The sequence below is a fragment of the Sinohyriopsis cumingii genome, chromosome 3, assembly GCF_028554795.1.
Source record: "Sinohyriopsis cumingii isolate HCF-2022 chromosome 3, ASM2855479v2, whole genome shotgun sequence".
Lineage (NCBI taxonomy): Eukaryota > Metazoa > Mollusca > Bivalvia > Unionida > Unionidae > Sinohyriopsis > Sinohyriopsis cumingii.
Genome location: NC_142963.1, coordinates 87,477,452 through 87,499,387, shown reverse-complemented (window position 1 = coordinate 87,499,387; position 21,936 = coordinate 87,477,452). Strand labels below are relative to the sequence as shown.

The window sequence follows — 21,936 nt, the reverse complement described above, 5'->3', positions numbered from 1 at the left end:
AAACAAACAAGATGGTATACATGACTGGAATGTTGTTGGAATACCAACCGGGTCTTATCAAATCGAAGAAATCAATGAGGAATTACAACGTCGAATAAAAAATATCACCAGGAAAGAATCCAAAATAAGAATAACAGCTCATGAACCAATGCTGTCTTCTGCAATTGAGATAAACTCTCTGGTCTACGCCATGGATATATATCAGAGTTTGATCAGAACAGTGTTAGGTTGGCCTGAAGTTGCTCCTGAAGCGCCGTCAATACCACCAGAACCTGAAAAGTCTGATTATACCATGGACTTTTACTAATACGATGTAAAGATATTTTGGATGTTATAAGATCATCTCCGTCTGATACTTTTTCGTTTGTCAGCCGCAATAATATGAGTTGGACTTTAGGTTCACACGGGGTGGGGGTGGGGGTCAGTTTATGGATGACACTAGTTAGATTTATGACGTGCTTCGAGGAAATTAATCAAGATCATGAACATCATCCAGAAAAACTACGACAAAGTTTCAGGAACATCTTTTCGATGTGACAGGTTCACACGACGAAATTATCAAACAAATAAAAATACTGAATCAACTCACAATCGATATGGAGTATCTAAATAATATATATAATTCTATCTCTCCTGAAAGACAACAGTTTTCAGCTTCATACAACATAAAGGAAGATGATATAAGGAAATTTAAATTTCCTGGATATAACTCAGATGAACTAAAAAAATCTATCTATGATAGTCAATGATATCATAGATGAGTTCTTTCCTAAAATACTTACGCAGTACAAAAAATCACTACCACCGGCAACTATTCTTCGGCACAATAATGATCCAGAAGGGCAAGGATGACATGTATCCCCAGAAATCACAAATATAACTATTGTGGTCGCGGTCAATCTCATGTGCGATGTAAATTGATAACAACTACAGCACGGACACAACAGTAAAAAAATATAATTCTCTTGACAGTCAAGGTGGATATTTTTTTTACTGACTGACTGTCGCTCAGAATTATAAGAAATTTATTTTTTACTGAAAATCTGTAAACGCTGTTAATTCGGGAAGTATTTGGGTAGTCAAAATCATACAAATCATCGAATTTCTTAATTCTGATAGGGTATTTACTAGTAAAAATCGTGCAAATCATTGGATTTGCTAATTTAGAAAGTATTTAGCAAGTAAAATTAGTACACATCGACTGATTTCACAAGCAAGTATAATAATTTTATTTTTGTGCACAAGCAACAGTAAAAATATTTTATTTATATATATTTTGTGCACATCGACTGATTTGCTAATTCTGATAGAGTATTTACTAGTCAAAATCGTGAGCATTGACTGATTTGCTAATTTGGAAAGTATTTAGCTAGTCAAAATCGTGTAAATCTAACAATTTTCAGTGAAAAACAAAAAAAAAATATAATATTTTACTGTAATCAGAAATTTATTTTTTACTTTCGATTTCATTTCCATGTACTTACTTGATTTCCACGTACTTGATAAAATCAACTTTTGTTTTCAATCGATTCATGATCTGATCTAATTTTTCTTCATTGTCTAACACGAGAATTAATTATCTTTTTTGCTTCATATTCAAGAGATAATTCTGACCTAATTTTTTCAATTGCATGAGACAACGAAACAAATTCCTTTATTCACGTTTCTTCTACTGTGGCTAGTGATTGACACAATAGCCATCTGAATTTTCTTTATAAATCTATATTGTGATGGCAGAATATACCGCCCTTCATGTTTAGCTTCTTGTAGTGTTTCAAAGTCAGAAATAATTTTGTCAGGATTTAGTTCATCAGATAAATTTATGCCGTCATGTTCTAATTTTTTAATAGCAACAATTACATTATTGATATTTTCGTAATTCATTATACCAAATATTATATATTTAAAAGAAAAATATTTTAGACCAAAAATAAACAGTAGCTATGATAAGCGGTTATCATTCATGGTTTCCCTGCACTGGCCTGTGTGTCTTTCATGGGGATATTTGTCTTTGTTTGTGACTTTTGTTTCTTGAGACTATTTTTGTCTTTTTTTGAAACCTTTCTTGCACCCCCATGACTGTTTCTTCCTTGACTCTGTCAATGGCCACATTCTTTCTGAATGTTATTTTTGTGGGTACGCATGTGACTTAGAGCTTATACATCCACACTACTGTTTATTTTGGGGCATCAGCGAAACGAAATGTTAGAATATTCAGAAGGCTGTCTGTGCACTTCAATTTTATGTACACCTCCCCTGGGATCAAACCCAGAGGTGAGTAAAACGTATTCATCATGCTGTTTGACGTGACGAGAGAGGTGTACATTGGCTGCTGGCACCCCAATTATATAGAAAAATCCTATAAATTGGTACCATCGACAATATGCCCATTACGAGATTCAAACTGCTGACCCTCTTGACTCTCAAGGGACATGAATCAGCTGCGCTACCAATGCGCCATGGCTCTAATCTACTGGTATATGATTTAAAAATTATTATGTAGCTAACCGTTTACAGACAGTTAACAATTTGCAGCTGAATTTTAATTCTTTATTTGAATTCTAAATACACAAATTCAAGTTTGTACCCGTTAAGTCAGATTTGATAAACCCGAAAAAAGGTATATTGTCTGTGAATATTTATCGTAAACACCTACCTGTACTGACAATCCTTGATAAAATTTATGGAGGAGTAATTGGAGATGTTTTACTTCCATGTTATAATCCGTACAGGTAGGACAGAGAATTGTTTACCTGTAGTGTGTATACAATAAACGGTTCGCCACACCAAAAAAATAATAGAACCTGAATTTAGTTCTACTTTTTCTGGATAATATATCACCTGTAAAGGTAATGACGTGGGTTGCGCAATCTTAAGGGAGGGAATTCCATAATTGACTTTTATACAATCGTTGCAGAGTTATCTCTATTATCTGCGTCTACGTAGCAAAACGAAATCCAGCTTCCAAACTGGTATGAAAAAGTTGATTTGATTATTTTAACTGCAACATGTTGGACTGAACATGAGTGAATACTGAAATACTCGCCAGCTGCGGTCATTGATTGAAAAATTCTCTTTTCGCCAGTCACTATATTTAAAAATTGAACCGCCTTAGGCTTTCTGCTCCCCCCACAATTCCCACATGCAACATTCTCACGTTATGTGATAGCTTGTAGGTTAGATAAATTATTGTTAAGTTTCTTTCCGTCAATATGATCGATCACAAGACCGTCTTTGATCTCCCCAAGGAAACATTCAAATACAAACCTGTGATTGTAATATATTTTATTCCCAACTTTGAACTGTAGATAACCAGCATTACCAACAATACCAACTGGTTTTTTCAGCATACAGTGCCTAACTATTCCATCATGAGATGCTTCGTAGTTCTTAATGATAGAATGCCTGACAAATTCTTGATTCATTTATACAATAATGTGTTTGTCTAATTTATAATTTGTCTGAAAACTTAGATAATCCTCTTCACACGCTATAACTCTGCCCCTGACAGAGTCTGTTTTTTTTTAGTCATAATATCTTTTGAGTTCCCTGTATCGCTTACCACCGCAGCTCGCACATAACTGTGTCTTGCCCCGGACTCCAACGCCACATCGTAAGCAGGGTATTGGTCCTAAACTACCATTACGAACACATTGTGAATGTTACCCACAGAATTCATTTACGCAAGATTTGCCACATGGAGTTACAGATCCTACCATAAGCCATTTACATTGATTTCTTGTTTGAGACATTGTATATATAATATTTTTTATTTAAATGTTTGTCATAATTATATATGGATGAGTTTGAGAGATTATCCAAAATTAAGCCCTGAAAAGCTTCTAGATTCGATCTTGACAGACTAACCCCTGACTCGCGAGCCCTGACTGATCTGATTGATATTATCAGAGGTGCCAAAAAAGAATTTTGTGATGAAGGAGCATCTCACGTGTGGTCTACATTCAAAATTATACGCAACACCAAAGGTGTCGACGAAGTCATTGATGCTACAATGAACGATATACGAGCGAAAGCAATTATCGATTACCTTAATCAGAAATATCTTTTCAGAATAAAGTTTATTGTGCAAGCAGATTCCGATAAATGGATTATCCGTGACAAACATGACCCTGTCCTTGCTAATGGAAAAACTGCTGTGTTAAGTAAAGATTCCAAACCAGGAATCTTAACTGGGATTGACAGACCATATTACGCTCGATCATATCCTGTGACCGCGGTCATTTATGGAATTTATCATCTAAATGATAAACCTAACATTAATGATCTTGCCCCGATGAGATTCTCAAAGCTGAATTGTGTAGCCGAGCGAGTAATGGAATATTCTACAGATGCAAAGCGTGGAATTGGTTTAACTGATCTGTGACGTGAAAAAATAGCGAAGTGGGCTGAATCGGTTAAGGATACAGGAGCGTCAATAAATGATGTCGCTGAGTTATCAAGTAAATTAAAATTTCCAATGGTAATAAAAACGTTAACGGGAGAGGTCTTATATGAATCAGCCAGTAAGTCTAAGGGAGCACCAATTGAAATTATCGACCATAACGCTCATGCTTGGACCAGTGCAGTAACAATATTTCCACAAGATCATGTTGTGAGATATTACTCGTCAGAGAACTCTGGGGGGTGGAATGTTCGATGATATCAACCGGATAAGTAAAAATGATCCCGTGTTGTGTGGTTGTTTAAAAGTTCCGAAGATGGCAAGTATGATCAATTTGTAAGACGCAACGGTGATTTATATCGTAAAGAATCTCTACATGAAGAAATGAGAAAACCCGCACAGAGATATTCAGAAAATACTGAGAGAAATTCATGAAGACCAAGACGCGCCGAGTTTCTCGAAGATGTTCAATTAAGTCGTATTGAATATGGACATGGCGGTTTGTGGAATACCGAATATAACCACAAGGATGTCATTTCCGTGGACATGGTCGCATGTTATCCGGGACGTTTTCTCGGGATGGGCGAGTGTAACTAATACTTTAAAAGATTTGGTCATCTTTGCCATGAGATGGTAAGAGTATCAATTAATGGTCCATGACCCGATTTTGATCTGACAGGATTTGCTCGTGTAGTGCCGTTTGAATTCGCTGAAAATCTTCATCCGTGCTGTTATATTTGGTTTGGTAGACACTTCTCGGAGAAACATTGGGCACCAATAGTGTTATTACGATATATGCTTGACAGTAACGTATTAATATCATTGATGGTCAGTGAAGCAATTATATCATATCGGCCGCAGACTTCGGTTTGGTTACCAACACCGGAGCATATCAGTGTAGATGAGGTTATCGAAGAATACGCGCGGGAATGTCCAAATACTCCTGTTGATGTCATTGTTAATGATGCTCCTAATATTCTTAAGATTAAACTCAGCAACAGTGAAAAAACAGCAAAGTATCTCGGTAGAAGAATAATCAGTAAATTTACTCAGGGCAGTGCATATGATCATAAATGGCATCACGCAAGATTGATTATGGATCCCGCCAAGTATAAATTTGCGGTCGCTGATGCAGCAGAGAAAGATACACTTTGTGATCGACAAGATGTTTACTTATCCGACAGGAAAAAGTTAGGCACAATTGTTAGTTACATTGATGGAGAATCACCTCAGTACACACATCTAAGATCTTCAATGCTTGCTTATGTTTCTATAAAGTTGCTATCGATGATAAATAGATTTCCTGACACTGCAGTTAGAGTTGCTATGGATTCATTTTATATCAATAAAAGATATTCAGAATTATTGGCTCGTTTTACAAACACTAATGAATCATGGGGTTCATGGAGAATAAAACAAGAAATGTTACATTGTTATTGTGAATCCGCTGATGTTGCGGTTAAAGATAGTTATTGCAAATCAGAATTATCAGAATTGTCATTGGCACCGTCTGTGTATGATCCAGTATCCAGACAAATAACCGTTTATTTGAACGGGCCGGGAGGTTCTTGTAAGTCAACTCGAGTGATCAAATTTTTTTGACAGAATTCAGATATGATTGTGCTAACACCAACACACAGACTCGCCAGGGAGATGAAACAACAAGGAGTCAATTCTTGTACTTATCACAGCTTTTTCAAATACAGCGGCAATGTGTGGACTCCAGATCGAATGGGAGAGAAATATATTCCAAAAGTTATTATTTGGGATGAAGTGTGCATAGTGCCGTTAGAAACATTAAAAACATTTCTTGAATGGCTATTAACAAAAAATACTGCAGTGGTTATGTGCGGCGATCACGGTCAGCCACCTCCGTTTGCTGGACCATCTCCACACGATTGGTTGAAGAATTTTGTTGATTATTATTCAGAGATAACTGATGATCACAGATCTCTTGATGCAGAATTAAAGGAATGTAAAAAATTAATCAGACTACAACCGAATAAAATTCAGTGTGAAATAATGCGCAAGGTGATTTCTGAAACTTCCATGAATGACTTTTGGAAAACGTGGAAACCAAACGATTTGATAATGGCAAGTAGAAAGATAGTCAGAGGCACACTTCAACAGCAGTTATTTCAGTTACACAAGAAAAAAATTTCCAGCGTTACGTGTACCGTTGTGTTATAGACCAGCTGATTTGTGGTTACCGAATACTGACGTTGATATACCAGGACAGACCAAGAAACAGAATCTCGTATTAAATGGTATTGTCACAGTTGATGTCAATATTGTTGAGGATGCGTTATCATTGGATAAATCCCCGTGGATGCTAGGATACGCAATGACGATTCATTCATCTCAAGGACTGACTATTACTGATACAGACATTTGGATTGTTGATGATCGCATCAAATGGTCAAACTCAGCTTACTTGGCGGTGTCCAGAGTTAAAAAAATATCTCAGCTATGAAGGATTGTCTTGGACAAGTCAGTGATTAATGATGACTACGATAAATGTCAAGTTGATATAATAAGAAAAAATTGGCTGGTTATAAACAAAGTGACAAAAAAAATAATCACAACTTTGATCTTGACGTTGAATTTATGAACACGCTGAAACAACAGCAGAATAATCACTGTGCAAGCTGTAATTGTGTAATGTTGTGGCAGTACTCGAGCAATAATCCAAGACAATTTACCGTAGATAGAAAAGATAACAGCCGCAATCATACACAAGAAAATGTGATGCTTACCTGTCTTGAATGTAATCGACGTCGGGGCACTAGTTAGGTGATCGTGGTGGTAATTGTGTCTTCGGGAATTACTTGTAATTGTTCACGTGTAAATCCACGTTAAGGAGCAGTTGAATCCAGTCTGTAGATTGCTGATCTACCCATGGATCTTGTTATGTTAGATATCTTGTGTGTGGTAATACTCCAAATAGGATCAGTTGCTCTTTATTTACTGCTTCAAGTTCACCAGGCTCAAATAAATATCTCACAATGTCATTGCCCAGCACTGGCTGTGTTGAAAAATCACGTCGTTGTACGGGTATATGTTTTTTGGTAATTGCGTTAGTAGGTTTCATGTTGGTTGTTCAAGTTATTTCATTATTTAATGCAATTATCACGCTTGGTAATCTTGCAACCCATTCACGAGATCTCTTGTCTTGAATGAATTCCTTCGTGTATTGATATCCAAATAACCGCTCAGCAAGTGTTCAATTAAATTGTTCAACAATTGCCTGATCACGATGAGTTGCAGTATGTCCTCGTCTGATCTTGACGTTGTGTTGCTTCATCAACGATGATACTGCGCCCTGAAATTCTTTGCCAGGATCAGCCTGTAACAGCTGTGGCCACTGCAGACCACATTGTTGATAAATTCGTTTAAATGCAGAAGCAACCTCAGCAGCTGTCTTTGTTGGCATCTTTGTATCTACTTGCAACATCAACTATAGTTAATGCGTACTTGTATGTTATTTGACGTCTTTGGATTTTAACGATATCATGTGGTAAAAATAAAATATCAGCCTGATGAACTCCAACATCAAAATGTGCAAAGTGAATTTGTTTAGGTGGTGGTTGATAAATTTGCCTGTCGGGATAACCATTTTTTAGCAGTGGCATGTGTAACTTTTGCCGCTTTCGGTGAGTTTACTAATCGCTGCGCTACCTTTCCAATATCCTCTTGGAGAATAATAAATCAATTCCATTATAATTAATTACCAGCACCTTGCGCTAATTTACCTTTCATTGCGGATTTTATTAACCAACTAGCTAACCTTTCCTTGAAAGATTTATCAGTGATGGAATTTAGTGCATGAATTAATTTTTCATCTGCGAGATGTTGCTGCTGCAGATCCTTACTTTTATAAGCTACATCATGAGCATGACATGCTTTATCAATAGCGTTTATTGGTTCCTTGCCTGATTTTGGTTGGTCTTGGTTGTCAAGTCTGATATCAAGTCGGGTTCCAGGGCCGCAGTAATTATATCCTGAAAGATGTTTTTCTCCTGGATATTTAGAGCACAGAGTTCCGGGTCATTTTCCTAATTTTGCTGCAATATCACCTTCTCATTTTTTTTAAAAATCCGACTGTACTGACTTGTCAGCAGGAATAAATTTAAATTTTTTTGTGCCGCATCGTTCACACTCACCTGTAACCGCTGATCTGTTATTTTTTGTTGTAATGGTTTTTAGATCACCTGTTGGGGTACGTGTCCTGCATTTCACACAATATAAATCCATATTCTTTTTATATACCATGAATGTAATTGATTTTTCTGCGACAAGAAAAGAAGAACCGGTCAAGCATCATGCTGCGCTAACAAATTCTATCCGTATGATTATCATAGGTCCATCTGGAAGTGGTAAAACACAACTGCTACTTAATTTGATAATGAGATGGTTAAAATGGGATAAGTTGTATTTGGTAGTACCATCAGTTGATGATCAACGATGTTATGATGTACTCAAGGATTTTAATGAAAATGCAAAATCATTAAATGAGAACGGAGACGATGTTGTTGAATTTATCACTGATATTGATGAAGCACCAAGTATTGATGATATTGATGGGTTTATTAACAATTTAGTCGTGTATGATGATGTAATGCTGGATAGGCAATCAAATCCTTCTAGAATATTTTCCTGAGGCAGGCACAAAAACACTGATGTGATTTATGTAACCCAGCGGTATACACAAATACCAAAAGTGATCAGGGATAACTGTAATATTCTTGCTGTGTTTAACGGAGTGGATACTCACAAATTACGAAATATTCATCAGACCTGGTGTAGCGGTGATATGGATATAAATAAGTTTAGAAATTTATTTATTCATGCTCAGTCAACCCCGCACGGATTTATCACGATAAACTTACATGATCCCCGAACACGATACCGAGTTGGTCTTGATACAATTTATGGATAATAGCAGCAGAGAGGGCGCTGCTTCCAAATTGGCACCGACACAATCGCATATTTTCCTTCGGTGTATCGCTGGTAATCGCGACAGACAGTAAGTCTAGTTGGAGTCTATTAAGTTCGTTGAACAACACCGTCTCAACACAGATACTTAGAAAAATCGCAATTCTCCAGGAAGGAATATTTTGCGAAAATACGGGTAAACCATTTAGAGGCTGTTCACCCTCTCTGCTGCTCTTGGTCTTTTCCAGTAAATACTGGATTGAAGACCAGATTCACCTCTACAGATGAAATTAAGGAGGATCCACATAGGGAAATGAGGCTAACCATGGGGTATTGAAAATGTGTATGATAAGCACATTATCTCGAGAACAATATTAATCTAGAGATACTTGTTCTGAAGCCAGTTGAAAAAAATGGCAAATGAATTTAAATGCAACGTGTATAAAAATATTTTTGTATTTAAAACACGTTATTTTCAAGGATATAATTTGTGATCCAACGTTAGACGAATGCACAAAACAAATACAAAAACATGATGCAATGAAACGTTCATAATTTTCAAGAGTTTTACAAGTCTTCCAGCTCAAAACCCTCGAACCATTCACATTCTTCGTCACTAGAAAGACTTTCCGATGGAGCTGCATTGTCACTCTTTATGTAGTGGTCCTCTTCAAAAATCCAGTCAATCATCTGCTGCTTTGAAGGGGATAGAATTTTTTCAGTTGCCTCCTCACCAGCTTTCCTGCTTGCAATATTTTTGGAAACCTGGTCCTTCATGTACATTGACCATTTTTTATGCAGCAGTCCCTTGAAAGGCTTATTTAGATATACATCCAGTAGTTTACTTCTGCATCCACCGGGGATTAATGCCATTGTTGTTCTGGATTTTTGCATGGAGTTTTTTTAATCCATTAGTCAAAGACCATGGAATGAATCCAACACTAGGAGAGAAGGTGCGTGCTTTGTGTGTACTTTCCAAACTTCATCAATATAATCCAACATTAGGTGTTCATCTTTCCATGCTTTTTGTTGAACTTTCACTACAACTCCCTTTGGGATTTTTAGATTTTTTAAGTTTCTTTTTCCCCGAAAGATTATCATGGGTGGCAACAAGTCCCCAGATGTCAGGTATGTCAAAACACAAGATACATGGCGCTTGTCACTGCCTGTACCTCTAACATGCACCTCTCATGCACCAAGTCGAGAAATACTGGTGTTTTGTCCTTATTTCCAGATAAATGTTCATCAAATTCCTCATCCTCCCGCAGCCTTCTTATATATCTGGTAAAGCAGTCTACTTTTTCCTCTAGGCCTCGAGGTAGTTTTTGAGATATTGAAGTTCTACATCTCAGTGCAAGTCCATTTTGCTTGAAAAATCCATCAACCCATCCTCTTGAGCCCTGAAACTTTAGATTTTCCTCCTGAATAACTGCAGTGGCATAATTTTGTAACATCTCAATTGTTACAGGCACGTGATGGTCCCACATACAGAGTAACCAGGATAAAATTTCCTGCTCCTTCTCATGCGAATACGTCAAGGGTCGGCCGGCACCTGGGATAGATCCTTTCTTTGTCCTTTGAATATTTTTAGAAAAATCCATTTTCATCCGGCTTGATAAAGTACATGGTGTAAGGTGGTACTTTGCACTTATGGGTCTAATTTCACATAGTTTTGCCTCGTCAACAATTCTTATTTTATCGTTAATGTCCCATTTCTTATACTTTCCTCTTACTGGTGACTTTGCAGTACCAGGCAACTGGCTTATATCCCTCATATCTTGGCTGTAGTCCAGCTTGTCTACTGCAGGTTCAAAAAAGTTTTCAGCAATAATGGGCACCTTTTCAATAGTATCTTTTGGTATGATGGCATTATCTGCTGCATCAATATTTGATCTGCACAGTTCAGCATCATCTTTTATGTTGGCGATCTCGGTAACTGAAGTAACAGACAGTCACAGGTGATGGGCTTCACCTTTGTCTTTTCTGGGCCATCCTGGTCCAATTTTCTGCCTTTTATTTGGTTGTCAAGTGCATTTGGGTGTGGTGGGATAATAAGTCTCTCCCTTTGGCAGGGGTTTGAAGAAACTTAATAATGAAGACGTGCCCAAGCACAAACAGACCAAGATCTTTGAAGATATTAACTATAAATAAATCAAACTCACAGAGTCAATGACTTTTGCGTTTATGATTAAAACTAACTGGGGTTTTATAATTTTTACTGCATTACTATAGTGAGACAATAAGATTAACTGCCCAATGGTCTGTGGTCTTCACTTCGTCCTGTGTTGAGAAATTATTTTTACTGGATAAATAAACTCAAATGGCTTCTGAACTCATTTTCAAATGCTAGCGTTTCTTTGTTACACCGACTGACATAATCAAAAGCACTCATTAACAACGTTGTCCAGCTGTTAATGAATAGTCGTATATATTGTAATGACAACAACAGAACAACTACATCAATCATTATATTTTCTCACCGATACAAAAGACGAAGGGCAATAAAATGAATGTGAATAGATTCTCAGTTAACAAAACAGTTGCCCTTTCCGAGTAAGCAGAGTAAAGGGGCTTTCTACACACTTTAGTTTTTTGTTTTTTTTCATTATTAGATGCCTCAGATACACATTTACGTGAAGATAACAGATAATTCGGGTTTGTGTTTCACTGAGGAAACAAATATTTATATATTTCTCATATGGGTTTATACCAAATATACCCGGCAAAGAATAAATAGGTCACTTTGCGTATCTAAGCGATACATCAGCATTTTTTCTGACGCTATTTGAAATGTGATGCTAATAAGAACATAAAAATATGTAGTGAAATACAATAATAAAAAAATGAAATTACCAATAACCTACATGCATGATTATAAACGATGATTTTTATCTTGCGTGAAGCTCCTGTTTCACTAACATGCCCAAAGTTAGTCACTACTCATAACTTGCTTAGCAAAACAATACCTCGGTCATTTGATGTACCTAAATTGAACTTTGTTATATTTCTGAATCGGTTTGAAATGGAAACCTGTCTTCAAGTTTAACAAAATGAAAAAAAAATAATAGATAAATAAAAATGCAACTGAAACAATGATTTAATCTCTATTCTCAGCTGTAACATTTAAAGGGCTGTACTTTTTTTTATCACTTTGGCAAAAGTAAATCTTCACAGATCATTTTACATATGAAAAAAAATAGGATGATTGAAAAAATATTAAATTTTGTGTACAAAAAATATAATAGAATTAATTACTATTTTTATGGCTTGATGGTGTACGAAAAATAACATGAAATATGGTACATACATGAAACAACCACTGATATTACCTGTATCGCTGGAAGAACAGCAGTTTCCATACTTCTTCAAAAGACTTCGCTGGCTTTCATTGACATGAACATCTATATCATCCATATCTGACAGACTTTCATCTAGGTTAATATCATCAGTGTAAGAAGAGTCAGAAAGGAGATCTTCATCACGATCATCTTCACTATAATCCTCACTAATGATGGTGTCACTGGAATTTATTCTTGTGGAAGTCCTCTTACTTGATTTTTCAAATTGCTGTTCGAGTTTAAGATCAGCTCTATACATGTGTTTACTAACAGTAGATTGATTTCTAGAACTATCAAAGTTTGGAGAAGAAGTGAGAATTCTCACATCTGATTTCCTAACCGGAACAATTGTCTTTTCAAAAAGGAAACCATTATACAAAAATGTATCACTCCTGAATCTCTGCAGTTCAACAGAATCCTCTAATGGACTTGAAACTGGTACTAATTTCTCTTCCTTATTTGTGCCTGCTAATAAATTATCACTGTGATGATTTGACAAAAAAGTTCTGAATTCTTTGACATTTTTGTCATCTGAGGGATCATCAACATCTTCCTCTACATGACTTTCAAAGAATATATGAGCATAGAGAGCTTCTTCTATTTCTTCTCTCTCATCATGACTATCATATTCAGTTTCAGCATCATTATCATGATAACCAGCTTCCTTCCACCTATTCCAATTCTCTTCATTTCCATCATCCCCCTCCATCAAGTATGACTGAAACTAATGAAGAAACAAATTTTAAGGTCAGTGGAGTCATAAATACACACACCTATGTATATATTTTGTCCAAGTTCACTCAGTTGGCAAAAAGAATAAACATGATATGGCAAATGAGATACGAGGCCATCATTCTGAGACATGTTCATTAGCCATATCAAACAAGTTCTTTTCCCCCAACTCATAACGATACAAGAATGCAGTTTTGTATGTTTTACATACTCCTCATTTGAGGTATGTTTAGCTTTACAGTATAAATGAAACTGCACATGAACTGAGATGTATAAAACTTCAATTCACTATGTATAAAAATATTAATATGAAGACATTAAAGAAGACACCTAAGTTGTTCCAATCTGGGGGGTGGGTGAAAAAAATACAGACTGAACAGCTGTATCAAACACCTGATCAAGCATCTGGGAATATGTTTTGCATCTTAGGTATTTGTATAACTGATGTTTTTAATAAAGGATAGTCAGTTGGGCTTAAAACACTTGACATGTTAAGTTGTATTATGTTGTGACCAGTATGGGCTGAATTTTATTTTTCTTCAAATTATTGAATTAAGTGATTGTTTTCCCTGGAAAAAGAAGTGCTCTGAAAATTCTTGGACAATGAGATTCACTGGAATTTATACTGAATTCAAAACTGGAATTATAATATTTGTTGTGATTCAACAAGAGACTGCTGATACATCTGCACTCTGTGGGTTATTACAGATGTCATTGCCTTCCATCTTGAATTTCATCAGGATTTGAACTGAGATTCACTTAGAACTTTTCAATGATATGACTTGTGTTTTAATTCTTGGATTACAATTTGGATTTAATTCACAATTCCAAAAGTTATTTTTTCTTATTTTTCTCTGTATTCTAGGGAAATAAATTATTTGTTAAATTTTACAAAGTTTGTTGTTTTTAACTCTTTTTTTTATACTTATTTTAAGAACACAGGCTCATAACACTTGTAACTACTGAACTTAAAAAATACAAAACCTGTCTAAAATTTACTTTTCCACACCTGACAGTTTACTAGACATATTCCTATGTTACTAAATGTACTGCAGTTTAATCATGCAGATAACACTGTTATAGAGTTTATAAAAGGCCTTGTTTTATAAAGGAAGTGATAAATCCACTGTATCATGATTTTATGGTCTTGCCTGGTACCCTGTTTTGTTCAAAGATCATTTCTTTTTGTATGTGAATCAACAAAGACTAAATTTAGATTATGTTCACAAAGTTATGATCTTGACAATTACCTCTGGTCATAATAATAAGAAAAGGACTCAACACCAGTGTTAAGCCCAAAACCCTATCACAACATTGTCAAGTCCATTTTTTGGCAAACTTCAGCATTTGTAGATAATGATGCAATATTAACTACTGCGGTACATGTTATAACTTATTTTAGCCATTAATTATCTCAGTAAGGAAAACCAAACATCTGGAAACAGACATCAGAAAAAATAATCAGATTACTTACCTTATTGTATGAAATACATATTGGTTTTGAAAAATATTAGATAAAATGTAGCCATATGTGACAGGTAAACTTGACATTTTGGGCTTATATACTGGTCACATGTTACTTCAAAAGGGGGGTCACCCACAGGGTTACTTTTCTACAGAAAACTCATTGGTGCTGACAAAACCAGCAGTGCAAAGATGGACACTTGGGGGGGTGGGGCATATCAGAGTGGGGACCACTGTAACAAGAAGAGCATTTGCAAGACTGAAAATTTTTCATCATGTAATATTATAAGTTTAGGATTAAGAATTTAATCTTTAAATTACTTACTGATACAGCAAGATCGCTGGTAAATACTAAATAATACCATGACTTACAAAAACATGTCACTGGCAAAAACACATGACAGTACAATAGGCAAACTAGATCTCAGATTCTTGAATGATGCTATTCATAAACGTTTCATGAATCAATCAAAGCCAGTCATGCCAAGGTTATTATTTTTGAGAACAAGTGTACCAGTCACCATCCTGGCAAGATTCCTTTCTTGTTATTTCCATAATGCTAAGCCTGCCCTGCCCCTTCCACTCCACTTCCTCCCATTATGGCCCAAATTAGGACTTGAAATTAATGCTGATCCACTATCCCCCAGTTTGTGATTTTGCCAATGGATTGCTACCATACAGCCATCACTAATATGTTGAAATAGTTAATGGTAATGATTTGCCATTCCATTTACATGTTGATTGATCTTCTTATTTTAAAAATTAAGTACCTGCAAAAATCCTGTACTTGGTGAGGTACAACAAATGCTTGTGACAAAAATGGACAGGTGTTAAACGACTCATCCATTCATCCAATAAATTAGTGTTATTATTATTGAAACAGCCTTTGCATACATGGAACTAGCCTGATGCACTGCTCCTCTTCCCCAAGCACTGATTTCATTACTGATGATAATAAAAAGGTACAGGGTCTCAGGATAGTATTGACCAATGGAGAAAGACTGCATTCTCCAACTCAATCAATAATCCTGAATTATACAAATAATGTGTATTAATATTGAAATCATTGCTGATAAACATTCAATGCATTGTGCATTTACAACGGTTCCAATGACCTACATTTTGTTTGGCTGCAATGCAATAGAAGCAGGGAATACCAAAATCAGATTAAGCGAAAGTATGTTTTTTCCATGAAATGAACAAAAAATATACTAATATTGAAGAAAGTGTTTAGATAGCTTCCTTTAGTTCAAAACACCTTCTATCCAATTTAGGCATTTCCAGCTTCCAGCCAAAGAAATGCAGATCAACAGATCTTGAAACAAAAACCATTTGCTTCTGTGAGACTTTGCATTCATTAGAAGAAAGACATCAGAGTAAAATCTGACTAAAGCAACATGACTTTAATATGTGGAAAAGTGTCGATATGTGTGGACAAGTGTGAGATATTCCTGAAAATCTGGCCCCTCATGCCCCTATCAGTCAATCAGGGAGCATGCCACAAAAGCCATCACAACCAAAAACATAAATAACAGGGAAAATGCTAGTCTTACATATAAGATCTCAATGCTGATATTTATGTTTTGCACACATGCCAATCCCTGGTGAGAAAAAAGTGTAATCCAAGTGGACAAAAAGAATAATCCAAGCAGAAAAAGAGTAATCCACATATAACACGATAAAAATTCAATGAGCATATGTACAAAATAATTTATTTATCCCTCTGGACTTTTAACATCAATTACTGCTTCAAGTTTTCATATATATCACTCTGAGCTTTAAAAAGCAACAGAATCTCATACTGCATTTCAAAACACTTTGTACCAGCTGACACTATGAATGTTTTGCACACCAGTAGAGCACAAAGTGCTGGGTTACAGAGCCTGGATCTGAATTCACTTTTATTTTTGTTAACAATGCTGAACATTCTCTCACAGTCAGCATTAGAATGGTAAAGAACCCATATTTTTTCATAACCTGACAAAGAAGAGGAAATTTATATCTTACAGTTATTGGGTCTTTTAGCTGGGAAATAAGATGAAAAAAATAACTGTCCACATGAAGTACATTGTCAGGTAGAGTGCCAATTTGATACTTCAGGAGTTCTCCTAATTTATCAGAAGCCTTTCCTGCAGCATGGTGCATCATATGACAGAGACAACCAGATATGTACAATGATGGAGACATTTTTCAAAATATAAAATGCAACTCCTTTATGAATTCCAGTCATCACTGATGCAGTATCGGCTGAAAACCCCATACAGTTCTGCCAACTTATGTTTATTCAAAGCATTATCAACCAAATTAAAAAAATGTTTTCCCCAGCGTTATCTACTGTTAGGTCTGGTAATAAAAGATAAGCACTCTGACTTTTAAACTCAGTATCAATATATATATATATATATATATATATATATATATATATATATATATATATATATATACGTGTCATGCAATTTGCTTTGTTGTCGAAGTCACTTACGCAGACTGAGTACAACTTTTTGTCATAATCACTATTCCTGTCTGTTACAATACTAAACGGCCCAATTTTCATGGCTTCTACAATTTTAAATGAAGTATCTTCTGCTAAACACCTAACAATATTAGATGAGTTTGTTCTTGCACATGCATATTTTCTGCAATTTTGGAATCAGGAAACATCTGTTTGAACAAAGGACCAATGTAGTCTTCTACCACTAGGGGTAGTCCGTGTTCTATTAAGAATTCGGTAGATAATGCCTCTGCATTTATAAAATTCATGTTCACAATTTAGTTCTACTGTAAATAATAAATTACCTTAGTATTGGAGTTAGTAAAATGAGCTAATTTAAGGTATCTTTGTTTTACCACCATGACAATATTAAAATCCTTTCCACGCAGCCTGCAAGGGGCGTGAAGCTGCCCTAGAATGGAATGCTGTATTGTGTAATTCATGTATTCATTCTTAATAAGTATTTCGTCTTTTCCTAATCCATCTGTGAAATTAATTTTAAAATATTTTTGCTCTAACACACGCACTGACTAGAATAAATATGAAGACTTTTTCTGCCAAATACCTACAGACTGGTTCTATATCAGATATGAATTACAACAAAGAATCTGCAAGCAAAGATTAAAAGGTAGAAAACCAGTCTGTTCTCTCCTAACTAAGCCATACATCTGCTATAAATAGAAACTGAGGTCAAAAACTAAATGTAGAAACCAGCATGTTTCTTGGAAATATGGCAACTGCTATAAATAGAACATAATAATATTAGGAAAGTGCACGTAAGTCTTCGGATAAGCATACTCTTATGTCGTAGTTACAAAAAAGCTGTCTGTTCTAGAATACGGTCTGTGGGATTAATGGGATGTTAATAAAAATGAGAAAACAAATGATTAATTCTTTTGGGAGAGGGATATACCAAAAACACGCAATCCAAATACAGTTACGCATAAGGCATAATTTAGTGAAAAAAGCATAATGATTATGCCAAAAGCATAATGGTTGGCATGTATGGTTTTGGGCATCTGGGTATTACTGTCTAACTAACAGCGCTGTGTAGCATATTTTTATGTCGACTAACATCATAACGAAGGTCAAATTTTCATGAATATCTCACACAATTGGCAACCAATAACAATGCGTTTCTACAAAGTAAAGTCATAATGTTTTAGTCAGACTTTACTGACTCTGCTGTCTTTTCTCTAATAAATTAAAATTCTCACAAAAGAAATGGACCTGTTTTCAAGTTTTGTTGGCCTATATTTCAGCTGGCTGGAAAGTGATCAAAGCCAGGAATGCCAAAATGGGGTTAAGCTGAAATAATATTCTTTAACGAAATGAATAAAAATATATTATGCCTATTGAAACTGTAAGCAATGTTTCGTTTAATTAAAGAAAGGTATCTCCCCAATGAACCTACTTGAACATACCTCGACTACCGTAGCATTTCAACAAATTGATATATATGTCAATGGAACATGAAAATGTGTCCATTTATTAGTGTCAGATTTTGATTCCACCTGGATAAAAACAGCACAGTAAGTATATTAATTACATATCAATTTGTGGAAGAGTGTCAACATGGGCTGCCAAGTGTGTGAGATATTCCTGAAACTTTGACTACTTGTTCTAATGTCAACCAACATCGGAACATGCTATACAAGGCTGTTATTTGGGTAGTAAGACGAAGCACTAAAACATAAATAACATGTGATGTATCTTACATTGTTGGACAAGGAAAAAGCCTTGGACTGTAGGACTTTTTGAGACTCCATCGGAAGTCTTACTTGCAGGATACAGTTCTTGTTTTTCAATTAATATTTGTAGCAGAAGCATATATTTTATAATTTTATATATTCATGTTTTAATTAGGCAGTAGTAGGTATTTTATTATTTTGTGCAGTTAATGTTTATTGATCAGTGAAGTAAAGTCATCAGTTGCAATTATTGTGTTATTCTCATTTTACACGTATTTAGCCATTTAGGCAACCTTGAACCAGGATTACCTGTTTGAGTTTTGATCACTGAGCAATGAAGCTACCCTGATTACTGTTCATGCTTGGTTGTTCTATGACAAGTGGTAAGTAAAACTTTCTGATTGGTTAGTCTGCTACTTGTCTGTATAAAGAACATAGTATGAACAGCATATTAGTGGTGGTCATTCCACTGAAGCTTCTGAAGGGTGCTGGTCATGGCAATGCATTAAGAAAAGTGCCTGATGATTCTTTTGCTTCAATAAAAATGTGACTTGACCTTTGTTCCATATGGTAAGATAAATAGATTTATAATATGGTTAATGTAACAGTTTAGTTTATATGTACTCTGTATATTTCTCTAGATTATATGTTGATGTATTTTAGTACCTTTAATAGGTTATCATTATCAACCTGCATATTCTTTTATGAGCCTATCATTCTATCCATATGATTGTCTGCTGTCTGCTCTCTGCTTTTGCTCTATGCACCGATGAGCCTATCATTCGGTCCATATAATTGTCTGTCTGCTCTACGCACTGAGTGTTGTGTTTAGGTTTCTTTGGTCAACTATCTCTCTAGATGGATAATCAATAAATATATGGTGTAGTAATTTTTTTGTATCGAATGCACTGTAAACAGAATCAATGTCAACATGCAGACCAATAATGCACTGATGAAGGTATTATTTACTGTTGTAGTAAATGTATTTTTATTGTATTTGCAGTGTGTAACAAAGCAGGAGAAATGTATATATCTCCACATATCAACCTCATGCACAATAAAACCCAATTTGTAAAACAAATACTGGACTTGTAGCGTCTATTCTGTGAGTAGAAGGCAAGTGTTGTAACATATTAATTAATAATAAATGTTGAATTATAAACTGAAATGGCATTTGTTTGATTTAGCAGAATCAGTTACATTTTGTAACACCTCCACCCCAATTTCGAGCATTGCAAATCCATGTGATTTAACTCTTTACTTTCTGGCGTAGTGAACAAATATTTTGTAAAGAAATTAAATTAAAGATTAACAGCTTTAACCTCAGATCACCGTTCTATGACCATATAAAATCTCAAATAATAATACAGTATTCTTTTATACCTTACCTACTATTGCCAACAGTATCTTGCAATGCACAGCCGTAAGAACCAGAAGTCCACAGCTAGAACCACTGCCAAACATCAACACGGGGAACAATTCAAGAGTAATTTCCCTTTATTAACAAGTGTACAAAGAACGACAAAAGAGCTATATTCTGACTATACATCCCCGTTTGTTTGTACCCCTCTAACGGTTTCAATAATGGAAACCTTTTATGTGATAAGAAGTGAAAGAACTGAGTCAATTCATTCACTGATTTATAACTTCTAACCTGACTAAATAGAGTGTCCCTAATATAGTGGTCATCTGCACGTTTCACGCTTAACGGAAGTTTTCAATATATTAGACGGACATGCCCGAGATCCATTTCCAGTTCCTGGACAAGTTTATTTCCAGCAAAGGGGGTGTGCGCGATTACATGTGTACATTCATATGTCGTCTGCTTCCGATAAGGACATTGTCAAATCAAGCAAAGGAAAAGAATGACAGCAACAAATTTGCCTTTCACGTGGATTTAATAAGCGCTTTAATTTCTATGTTCAATTGTGCAAAGGAATATAATTCCAAACTCTCAACGTAATGGTAATTTACGGAATTATTCGACAGTTACCGAATAGGATGAACTACGTCATTATGTTGTCTGACGGAAATAAACTAGAAGTGAACTCAATATGGCGCCGTGTTAGTATGGAAAATTTGTTAAGCATGAAAGGTGCAAGGGTGCCATTGTTAATGATATTTTCGTCAAATTCCGGTTTGAAGTTATAAATCAATGAGTCAGTTGACTTATGTGCACTTTTTGCCACATTAAACGTTTTCTTTATTGAAATCGGTGGGGGTTGGGGTACAAAAAACGGGGGTGTTTGTTACCCCGGTCTCTTCAAATAAAGTGAAATAACAATATTTCTTTGTAAAGTGATATTTCTTCTTTTTTTCTCACGGCTAAAGCTAAGAAATATGAAAACTTCTCTCTCTCTCTCTCTCTCTCTCTCTCTCTCTCTCTCTCATTTAGATACACCCGCGATAGGAATTAAATAATCGCACCAGCTGCCGCACCTTACAGATCGTATTGTCTGCACAAAATTCAGGTGAAATTAAGGAACCTTTTTGGAATCCTCGATTAAAATATGGTAAACTCGGACATCGAACAAACAGCTCCTAGTACAATGGATGTAATTATATTTCGTATTGTAGACTTCCTTACACCATCCTCACCTCGAAATAGCCCCACTGGTTTAAGAATGTTTACAAACAATGTTGTAAGTCTCACATACAGATCTTTGAAGAAACGGCAAGTATAAGATCCCTATAGCCCTTTATAAATTCACGACTCTTTAAAATCTGTTTTTTTTTTAAAAAATCCTGTACCCATAATATGTGGAATACGAGCATTTACATCAATGATCATAACATTCTCACCAGGAACCAAAACAATTAAAGGCATTTTCTAGCAATAGTCTGAATCATTCCTACGTTATTTCAAATTCTGAGTCCATGATC

General features: G+C 35.5%; 1 protein-coding gene across 2 annotated transcripts in view; it reads right to left on the bottom strand.

Moving 5' to 3' along the window:
* The window catches only part of LOC149803247 (uncharacterized), a 60,653-nt gene extending 39,394 nt beyond the window's left edge, over window positions 1-21,259 (bottom strand). Inside the window, exons 1-2 of one of the 2 annotated variants that reach the window (XM_089952898.1) lie at window positions 20,442-21,259; window positions 12,667-13,399 (exon numbers count right to left, since the gene is read on the bottom strand). In XM_089952898.1, coding sequence (XP_089809024.1) covers window positions 12,667-13,384 — 718 coding nt within the window. In that variant the 5' untranslated portion in view covers window positions 13,385-13,399; window positions 20,442-21,259. The remainder of the gene's footprint in view (window positions 1-12,666; window positions 13,400-20,441) is intronic. The other variant, XM_089952899.1, reaches the window with a different exon arrangement.
* Window positions 21,260-21,936: the final 677 nt, after the last annotated feature.